The sequence below is a fragment of the Hylobates moloch genome, unplaced genomic scaffold (genome assembly GCF_009828535.3).
Source record: "Hylobates moloch isolate HMO894 unplaced genomic scaffold, HMol_V3 SCAFFOLD_71, whole genome shotgun sequence".
Lineage (NCBI taxonomy): Eukaryota > Metazoa > Chordata > Mammalia > Primates > Hylobatidae > Hylobates > Hylobates moloch.
Window position 1 is genome coordinate 163,763 of NW_026652346.1, and position 10,892 is coordinate 174,654.

Sequence of the window (10,892 nt, forward strand, 5' to 3'; positions counted from 1 at the left end):
AAAAAAAAAAAAAAAAAAAAGTTAATTAAAAAAAAAAAGAGTGAGGGCTAGGCACGGTGGCTCATGCCTGTAATCCCAGCACACTGAGAGGCCAAGGCGGGCAGATCATTTGAGGTCAGGAGTTCTAGACCAGTTTGACCAACATGGTGAAACACTGTCTTTACTAAAAATACAAAAATTAGCCAGGCACGGTGGTGCATGCCTGTAGTCCCAGCTACTCGGGAGGCTGAAGCATAAGAATAGCTTGAAACTGGGAGGCAGAGGTTGCAGTGAGCCAAGATAACACCACTGCACTCCAGCTTGGGCAACAGAGCAAGACTCTGTCTTAAAAAAACCAAAAATAGTGAGGAGTCTCACTTCTGGGGGCCCCCTTCCTCTTGCAGTGATCTCCCTACCCAGCATGTACGAGGGGCTCGTGCGTGGCCTGTGCGGAAACTACGACAAGAACCGCAAGAATGACATGATGCTGCCCAGTGGCGCCCTGACCCAGAACCTCAACACCTTTGGCAACAGCTGGGAGGTGAAGACCGAGGACGCACTCCTTCGCTTCCCCAGGTGCATGGCCTGGAAGGGATGAGGCTGGGGAGGTGAACAACAGTGTCTGTGCACGGTGGCCGCTAGCCCTCCTGTCCTCAGGAGAGGATGAAACTCCAGGGAGAGGGTGCAGAGAGGCCTGGATCCTCCCAATTCCGTCATTCCCTCTCATCTGACTCTGGGGGCTGCCGCTCAATGGAAATCTCTCTCTGTGCCCCCACCCTGCCTTCAGCCTGCCTTCCCAGTTCTTTTTCCTTCTTCCTTCTTCCTTCTTTCCTCCTCCTCCTCCTCCTCCTTCTCTTCCTCCTCCTTCTTCTTCTCTTCCTCCTCCTCCTTCTTTTCCTTCTTCTTCTTCCTCTGTCACCCAGGCTGGAGTGCAGTGGCGTTATCTCAGCTCACTGCAACCTCTGCCTCCCAGTTTCAAGTGATTCTCGTGCCTCAGCCTCCCAAGTAGCTGGGACTACAGGCATGCGCCACCACACCCAGCCCCAGTCGTTCTTATTTCTTTTTTTAAAATATATTTTTTAGAGACTGGGTCTTGCTCTGTTACCCAGGCTGGAGTGCAGTGGTGTGATCTTGGCTCACTGCAGCTTCCACCTCCTGGGCTCAAGTCATCCTCTTGCCTCAGCCTTCTGGGTAGCTGGGACTCCAGGCAGCCACCACGCCTGGCTAATCAGTTCTTCTTCTTCCCCCACTTCACCTTCCTTGGGGCCTCACCTGACCCCGTGGCTGTCTCTACTGCAGGGCTATACCAGCGGAGGAGGAGGGACAAGGGGCAGAGCTGGGCCTCCGCGCGGGCCTCCACGTGTCCGAATGTAGCCCGGAGCAGCTGGCGAGCAACAGCACCCAAGCCTGTAGGGCGCTGGCAGACCCCCAGGGCCCCTTTGCTGCCTGTCACCAGACGGTGGCCCCAGAGCCCTTCCAGGAGTGAGTCTTGGGCCCAGGACTTTCGAGAAAGGCCCAGGTGCCTGCTCTGGTCTTTCCCTGGGGCCTCCTGCCCGCTTCCTGACCCAAGCTCTGTGTGGTTCACTCCTCCGTTCTCCCTGTGGCCTAATTTCCTTGTGACCCTCCCTGGACACCGACTGATGTCTTTCTGTTTGGGGTTCCAGGCTCTCTTCTGCAGGGGTGGGTCTCCTCTCCTCCCCAAACTCTGACTGTGCCCTTCCTGCCCCCTCTCTGCACCAGGCACTGCATGATGGACCTGTGCTCTGCTCAGGACCCAAGAGAGCAAGAGGAGCTGCGTTGCCAGGTCCTCAGCGGGTACGCCATCTTCTGCCAGGAGGCGGGTGCTGCCCTGGCTGGCTGGCGGGACCATACCCTCTGCGGTGAGGCGTTGCCCCTCCCCGTGCGGACCCTGACCCCTCTGCCATCCACTTCTGCTGAATGCTTTTCCCACCATTGCCTCATCTCGGGCTTTCTGTCTTAGTCCCAGCATCCCTCAAATTTCTGTCTTAGTCCCAAGTCCAAGTCGGCACAACTGGCAGCCTGGCTCCTTCTCTGCCCCTACCTGGGAGCCTCCCAACCCCATCCCGCATCCTGCTCCTTCCTGCCAAGGTCCACCTTCGCTCAACCAGTTCCTTCAAATGCTCTAATGTTGCAGACCCTGGATGGGCTGGGCATAGTGGCTCACACCTGTAATCCCAGTGCTTTGGGAGGCTGAGGCTGGAGGATGGCTTGAGCCCAGGAGTTCCAGCCAGGCTGCAGTGAACCATGACCGCACCACCACACTCCAGCCTGGGCAACAGAGCAACATCCTATCTCAAAAAAAAAGAAAGAAAGAAAGAAAGAAATTAAAAAAAGAAAAGACTAGACAGGCTGGACATGGTGGCTCATACCTGTAGTCCCACCACTTTGGGAGACTGAGGCAGGAGGATCGATTGAAGCCAAGAGTTTGAGACCAGCCTGGGGAACCAGTGAGACCCCATCTCTATAAAAATTTTAACAAATTAGCTGGGTGTGGTGGTGCATGCCTGTAGCTCCAGTCACCAGAGAGGCTGAGGTGGGAGGATCACTGGAACCCAGGAGTTGGAGGCTGCAGTAAGCCATGATCACACCAGCATGGGCACTCCAGCCTGGGCAACAGAGTGACTCCATCTCTAAAAAAAAATTTTTAAAAATAAAAATTTTAAAAAGACCTAGATGAAGCTGCAACGCATTCTGGCTTCCTGCCTATAAGCAACTCTGAGTGTTTTTGTTTTTGTTGCTGTTGTTTGAGACAGAGTTTTGCTCTTTGTTGCCCAGGCTGGAGTGCAGTGGTGGGATCTTGGCTCACTGCACCCTCCTCCTCCTAGGTTCAAGTGATTCTCTTGTCTCAGCCTCCCGAGTAGCTGGGATTATGGGTGCCTGCCACCACGCCCGGCTCATTTTCATATTTTTAGCAGAGACGGGGTTTCACCATGTTGGCCAGGCTGGTCTTGAACTCTGACCTCAGGTGATCCACCTGCCTCATCCTCCCAAAGTGCTGGGACTACAGGTGTGAGCCACTGTGCCTAGCCTACTCTGAGTTTTATCGGGTGACCTTGTCCCTGTTTGGCCTGCCCAGCCCCAGCCAGCTTCTGACCATGACTGTCCCCGCAGCCATGGAGTGTCCAGCAGGTACCATATATCAGAGCTGTATGACACCCTGCCCAGCGTCCTGTGCCAACCTGGCGGACCCCGGGGACTGCAAGGGCCCCTGTGTGGAAGGCTGCGCCAGCATCCCAGGCTATGCCTACAGCGGCACCCAGAGCCTCCCCCTGGCTGACTGTGGCTGCACCAGCAATGGCATCTACTACCAGGTCCGGGCTGGCAGCGGGAGGCCCTGGGGAGCAGAGGTGCCAAGGAGAGCCAGACCAGGGATGGAACCGGAACGTCTCCTCCTGGCCCTTCCCCTTTCTAGCTGGGTGGCAGCTTTGTGACTGAGGACTGCTCTCAGCGGTGCACCTGCGCCAGCTCACGGATCCTGCTGTGCGAGCCCTTCAGCTGCAGAGAGAGGGAGGTCTGCACCCTGGAGAATCACACCTGAGGCTGCTTTCCAGGTGAACCTGCACTCCTGCCCGGTTCCAAGCTGCCCCATGCCCTGGGGCATCCATGGACCAAGGATCATCTCCTCCTTGTCCTCAGGACTCTTCCACATTGATTTCAGGATGTCTGTCCCTGCCTTTGTAGGGAGGGACAAAGGACAAAGATCTCCCATTCTCTAAGCATCCACAACTTGCCGAATCCTTCCCTAGTGTTCCTTCCCATGATCTCCTTCAGCCCTGGTGGTTAGCACAACACTGCTAATTTATACGTAACAAACATGGAGTTCAGAGATGTTAAGCAGTTTCCTGCCGGGCGTGGGTGACCCATGCCTGTAATCACAGCATTTTCGGAGGTGAGGTGAGAGAATTGCTTTGAGCTCAGGAGTTCAAGATCAGCCTGGGCAATATAGGGAGACATCGTCTCTACTAAAAATTAAAGAAAAAAAGAAATGGGTGTGGTGGTGCACTCCTGTAGTCTCAGCTACTTGGGAAGCTGAGGTGGGAAGATCACTTGAGCCCAAGAAATTGAGGCTACAGTGAGCTATAATTGTGACACTGCACTCCAGCCTGGGCGACAGAGTGAGATCCTGTCTCAAAAAAGAAGAGAAGAGAAGGGAGGAGGGGAGGGCAGGGGAGGAGAGGGAAGGAAGGGAGGGAGGGGAGGGGAGAGTAGAGGAGGGGAGAAGGAGGGAAGGAGAGAAGGAGGGAGGGAGGAAGGGAGGAAGAGAGGAAGAGAGGAAGGAAGAGATGAAAGAGTTTGGAAGGAAGGAAGTTTCCCCAAAGCCCAGGGCTAGTGAGGCAGGGTTGGGAGCCAGGCTGGCTGACCCCTGGCCAGTCTCTGGCAGCCGCTGCTTTCTCCCCTGGCGTCCCAGCCCCTAGCCAGACCTCCTCTGAGCTGGGAGTGTCCTCCCAGGGCCCCCCTCCCACAACCCTCTCTGTCCTTGCAGAAAGCCTGTGTCTGCGGAACCCCTGTCAGAATGACGGGCAGTGTCGGGAGCAGGGAGCCACCTTCACCTGTGAGTGTGAACTTGGTTATGGGGGAGACCTCTGTATGGAGCCTCAAGATGTGCCACCTCCCAGAAAGCCAGGTGAGGGCATCATCCAAGGCCCTGTACCCTCACAGCCTCTTCCTGGCCGACAACCACAGAATGATTCTATATGTATTATATTCACATATAGAATGATATGTATTATATTATGTTATAGATATTATATATTATAAACATAATATCAATGTGTAGATATAATGGATAATATATTATTAATATATTAATATATGTTGTATATTAATTATATATTTATATATTACATACATTATTACAGTAGGAATTATAATATAATCCCTAGAAATTAGCAGGACAAGCATCCTCAAAAAACCAGTCCTGGCCAGGTGCGGTGGCTCACACCTGTAATCCCAGCACTTTGGGAGGCTGAGGCGGGTGGATCACGAGGTCAGGAGATGGGGACCATTCTGGCTAACACAGTGAAACCCCATCTCTACTAAAAATACAAAAAGTTAGCCGGGTGTGGTGGTGTGCACCTGTAGTCCCAGCTACTCGGGAGGCTGAGGCAGGAGAATCACTTGAACCTGGGAGGCAGAGGTTGCAGTGAGCCAAGATCAAGCCACTGCACTCCAGCCTAGGCGACAGAGCGAGACTCCATCTAAAAAAAAATAAAAAAATAAAAAAACATTATCTGGGTATGGTAGTGCACAGCTGTAATCCCAGCTACTGGAGGCTGAGGCACGAGACCTGCTTGAACCCGGGAGGCAGAGGTTGCAGTGAGCTAAGATCACGCTACTGCGCTCCAGCCTAGGCGACAGAGCAAGACTCCATCTCAAAAAAAAAAAAAACCAACAAAAAAAAAACCCAAAAAACTAGTTCCTGTGCCCATCTCCTACCTATATACTGTGGAATCTTCTCTCTAAAGCCCAGCTCGCCACTCCTGTGACCTGTATCTCTCACCCCTGCTGCTTCCTCCTCCTGTGTCCTTCTGTGCCTTTCCAGCACCTTTCACTGTCCTTCCCTATCCCAAACTATAATTCCCATGGGCCTCTGGGCCAGCGGTTCTCCAGCTTTATCTTGCCTAAGATTGAAGAGGGGGTAACTTGTGTACGTGTGTATTCCAGGACACACCCTGAAAGATCAGATTCGGTAGGTGTGGAGTGGGCCCAGGAATCTGCTTTTTTTTTTTTTTTGAGACAGAGTCTTGCTCTGTTGCCCAGGCTGGAGTGCTGGAGTGCAGTGGCATGATCTCGGCTCACTGCAACCTCTGCCTCCAGGGTTCAAGTGATTCTCCTGTCTCAGCCTGCTGAGTAGCTGGGATTACAGGCGCTGGCCACCACGCCCGGCTAATTTTGTATTTTTAGTAGAGATGGGGTTTCACCGTGTTGGCCAGGCTGGTCTGGAACTCCTGACCTCAGGTGATCTTCCCACCTTGGCCTCCCAAAGTGCTGGGATTACAGGCGTGAGCCTCCGCACCCAACCAGAATCTGCATTTTCAACAAGGGCCCAGGAAACTATGGAAGTGACTCCAGGGCTACTCTTTGAGAAATGCTGGCTGAGATGACACCTGGACTCTAGGGGACCTATGAGGAACAGCTCCCCACCTAAATAGGCTTAAGGGAGGGCAGGCTTGGTGGTTCATGCCTGTAATTCCAGGACTTTGGGAGGCCGAGGCGGGAGGATCGCTTGAGCCCAGGAGTTCAAGACCAGCCTGGTAACATAGCAAGACCCCATCTCTACAAAAAATCATGAAAATTAACTGGGTGTGGTGGCACGTGCCCATAGTCCCAGCTACTTGGAAAGCAGGCTGAGGCGGGAGGATTGCTTGAGCCCAGGCATTCAAGGCTGCAGACAGCTATGATCGAGCCACTGCACTCCAGCCTGAGCAACAGAGCCAGACCCTGTCTAAAAAGGCTTATGGGAAACAGAAAACATTGCGGGGGTTGGGGGGGCATTAAGATCTTGGAGTCCCTGGAGGTGAGAACCTCCTGGAGGGAGAAGCAGACACACCTAGAGATTTAGAGAGATGAGGTCCCCTGGGGCAGCAAGCAATCCCCAAAAGGGAGTAGCCCTCAGTCCCCACCCTTCCCGTCTCATGTTCGACCTAATGTCTCTTCCCGCACCCAGAGGCATCTAAACTGGTGGCCGTCCTACTGGGACTGCTGGTGCCTGTGGTGGTCGTAGTACTGGCCATGACCAGAGAGTACATTTACAGAACGAGGAGGAAGAGGTGAGTCCTGGGAAGGAGAGAGGAAGAGCGGGTGGGGTGTGCAAATGGGGGAGCGGCTGGGCCCGTAAAGGGCCACTCAGGGACCTATGTCTATTCCCCCATGCCTTCTAGAGAGAAAACACAGAGCCAGGAGGGAGACAGACTGGCCAGGCTGGTGGACACAGGTGAGAACCAACCCCACAGCCCAGAACCTCGGGGCCTAGAGTTGAGTCTCCTCTCATACACGGTTTTCTTGCTTTCTCCTCAGATACTGTTCTGGACTGTGCCTGTTAAGTTGCTCAGTTTTGAGTTGTCTTCAGACAAGAAGATTAAATAAATTTATGTATGTATTTATTTAAGACAGGATCTTGCTCTGTCGCCAGGCTGGAGTGCAGTGGCACGATCACAGCTCACTGCAGCCTCAACCTTCCGGGCCTCCTGCCTCAGCCTCCTGGGTAGCTGGGACTGCAGGCATGCGTCACCATGAAGGCTAAATTTTAACATTTTTGTTTTTGTAGAGATGGGGGCGGGTCTCACTATGTAGCCCAGGCTGGTCTCAAACTCCTAGCCTCCAGCAATCCTCCCGCCTTGGCCTTCCAGAGCACTGCGATTACAGGCATGAGCCATGGTGTCTGGCCAAAATTATTTATTTTTGTTTCAGTTTTTTGTTGAGACGGAGTCTCGCTCTGTCTCCCAGCCTGGAGTATAGTGGTGTGATCTCTGTTCACTGCAACCTCCGCCTCCTGGGTTCAAGTGATTCTCCTGCCTCAGCCTCCTGAGTGGATGGGATTACAAGTACACACCACCTTGCCTGGCTAATTTTTGTATTTTTAGTAGAGACGAGGTTTCGCCATGCTGGCCAAGCTGGTCTCGAACTCCTGACCTCAAGTGATCTGCCCGACTTGGCCTCCCAAAGTGCTGGGATTATAGGCATGAGCCACCGTGCCTGGCCCAAAATTATGTATTTTTGAGATGTGAATGTCCACATGATTATGGTGGAGGAAGTTGGGTCTTGGAGGGAGGAAAATGAGGGAGAGAGGCACATGGAGGCCTAGGTAGGGCTGGGTTCTGTGTAAAATGTCTAGAGGGGAGAGGAACCTAGGTTTGAGGTGAGGGTGTTGTCCCTTAGAGAAAGCCACACGGGGGTGGCCCATTCAGTCCCGGCGAGGCTGACATCACTAGGGGAGACAGAAGGAGCAGGGAGGGCAGAAGGAACCGGGCGGGCAGGGGAATGGAGGGTGGGATGCAGCCCCAGACCCTTGGCTTCTGATTTAGGAGAAGACTTCACCCCAGGAATCCGAGTGCTTAGAGGACGTGGCCTCTGGCTCCCCACCAAGGTGATTCTGAGAAATTTTACATGTCAAGTACAGACTAAGGTTGGGGAATGTGGCTTTTTTTTCTTTTTTCTTTTTTAGAGACAAGGTCTCACTCTGTTGCCCAGGCTAGAGTGTAGTGATGCAGTCATAGCTCACTGCAGCCTTAACCCCCGGGGCTCAAACGATCCTCCCATCTCAGCCTCCTGAGTAGCTGGGACTACAGGCATGCACCACTACGCCTGGCTAATTTTGATATTTTTTAGAAGAGATAGGGTCTCACTATGTTGCCTAGGCTGGTCTTGAACTCCTGGGCTCAAAGAGCTCAGCCTGCCTCCACCTCCTAAAGTACTAGGAATACACGTGAGCCACCTTACCCAGCCAAATGTGGCCTGCCCACCTTGCCTTTCCTTTCCTTTACCTTCCTTCTTTCTTTCCTTCCTTCCTTCTTTCCTTCCTTCCTCCATCCTTCCTTCCCTCCTTCCCTTCCTTTTCTTCCTCTCTTACTCCCTCCTTCCTTCGTTCTTTTCCTTCCTTCCTCCCTCCCTCCCTCCCCTCCCTCCCTCCCTCCCTCCCTTCCCTCCCCCCCCCCCCCCTCCCTCCCTCCCTCCCTTCCTTCCTTCCTTCCTTCCTTCCTTCCTTCCTTCCTTCCTTCCTTTCCTTCCTTCCTCCCTCCCTCTCTCTCTGTTTTCTTTCTTTCTCTCTCGCCTCTGTCCCTCCCTTCCTTCTTTAGAGACAGGTGCTTCCTCTGTTACCCAGGCTGGAGTGCAGTGGCGCAATCATAGTTCACCCCCCAAAGTCCTTCCCACACCTCCTCGAGGGAACAAAACATGGGTGATGTGTCACCAAGGGAAGAGGGGACAGAGGACTCAAGAGCCCAAGGGACTCCAGAAGAGGCTGTAGAGGTTAGAAATTGAGGACAAGACTCCCTGGGCTGGGAAGGGCCCAAGCTGTGATTTGGGGTCCAGCACTGACACAAACATGACAACAGGGGGCGACTGAGGTGCAGAAATGGAAAAAGCAGGTCGGGCGTGGTGTAATCCCAGCGCCTTGGGAGGCTGAGAGGGGAGGACTGCTTGAGGCCAGGAGTTTGAGATCAACCTGGGCAACATTATGAGGCCCCCCGTCTCTACAAAGAATAAAAAATCAGCTGGGCATGGTGGCGTGTGCCTGGAGGATTCCCAGCTACTCAGGAGGCTGAGATGGGAGCTTGAATTCCTGGGCTCAAGCCTCAGCCTCTCAAGCAGCCAGGACTACAGGCGCATGTCACCACTCCCTGGCTAAAAAAAGTGGCTTTTTCCAAAAAAGCAAATCAGCCTGTGACCCTCTGGGGAGGCCCCTACCCTCAGCATTCCTCCATTTTCCAAAAGGGGCTAGGGATTACTGAGGGCGGGGTCTGGGGTCTGGGTTGCTGAAGAATTCTGACCTCTATCCTAGTAGGAGTGACCCACTCACCCCAGCCTGAGGCCAAGGTGCAAACGTCCCGCCCCCTCCCTCGGGGCCTCTGCCTCCCATCAGGCAGATCCTTGCTTGGGAGTGGGGGCTGGGACGTCTTGCTTGTGCTCTAAGAAGGAAAGGAAGGCTTGCTGGGTGCGGTAGCTCACACCTGTAATCCCAGCACTTTGGGAGGCTAAGGCGGGTGGATCTTTTGAAGTCAGTAGTTGGAGACCAGCCTGGATAACATGTTGCAGTGAGCCGAGATTGCATCACTGCACTCCAGCCTGGGCAACAGAGCAAGACTCTGTCTTAAAACAAAACAAAACAAAAAGGGCCAGGCACGGTGGCTCACGCCTGTAATCCCAGCACTTTGGGAGGCCGAGACGGGTGGATCACGAGGTCAGGAGATTGAGACCATCCTGGCTAACATGATGGTTAAATTTCTACTAAAAATACAAAAAAAATTAGGTGGGTGTGGTAGCGTGCGCCTGTAGTCCCAGCTACTCGGGAGGCTGAGGCAGGAGAACGGCGTGAACCCAGGAGGCAGAGCATGCAGTAAGCTGAGATCGTGCCACTGGAAGGAATGGAAGGCTGCCATTTGAGATGGGGGAGGATCGGGATGTAGGACCCCAAAGAGGATTTGGGTTTGGGGATGTCAAAACAGGGAGGATAGGCTGGGTGTGGTGGCTCACGCCTGTAATCCCAGTGCTTTGGGAGGCTGAGGAGGGAGAATTGCTTGAGGTCAGGAGTTGGAGACCAGCTTGAGCAACATAGCGAGTCCCCGTCTCTACAAAAATGTAAAAAATTATTGGGTGACTGAGGCAGGAGGATTGTGTGAGCCCAGGAGTTCCAAGCTGCTGTGAGCTATGACTGCACCACTGCACTCCAGCCTGGGTAACAGAACGAGACCCTGTCTCTAAAGAAACAACCAACCAACCAGGGAGGATTCTGAGTTCTAGAAATGTGTTATACTCTGCGCTCATCCTGAGATGACATGCCCTGAGGCCACCTTCATGGAAGGAAGCAAGACCCAACCTGGGTAAGGAAAGGGCCCCGGGAAGGGAGGGTCCTGCCCAGCGAAACCCTCCCTTGCCCTAGCTGGAAGAGCATTCATGGTGGGGAGCTGGATGTGGCAGGAAGGCTCAGGGCAGCCTGGAGCTGTTGGGGCTGGACCTCAGGGGGCTTCTGCAGCCCCCTGCCCTGACCCCAGCTCCCCACACTGGATCTTCACTCTTGGCCTCTCTGCTGTGCCTCTGCAATGCCCATTAACCTTTCTTTCTCCAGCTACCAGCTCTCTAGGACACCTTATCTAGCCCGGATGTCTGGTTGGCAGGGAAAGAGGGTGGGCCTGGGCAACATCCTCTGGATGGACCCCCCACCCGAGTCCCTCCCA

General features: G+C 53.8%; 1 protein-coding gene across 1 annotated transcript in view; it reads left to right on the forward strand.

The window, feature by feature from the left end:
- The window catches only part of LOC116463835 (zonadhesin-like), a 58,522-nt gene extending 55,087 nt beyond the window's left edge, over positions 1 to 3,435 (forward strand). Inside the window, 5 exon segments of the mRNA XM_058434870.1 lie at positions 384 to 555; positions 1,279 to 1,461; positions 1,720 to 1,859; positions 3,112 to 3,266; positions 3,268 to 3,435. Coding sequence (XP_058290853.1) covers positions 384 to 555; positions 1,279 to 1,461; positions 1,720 to 1,859; positions 3,112 to 3,266; positions 3,268 to 3,435 — 818 coding nt within the window.
- The last annotated feature ends 7,457 nt before the right edge of the window (positions 3,436 to 10,892 follow it).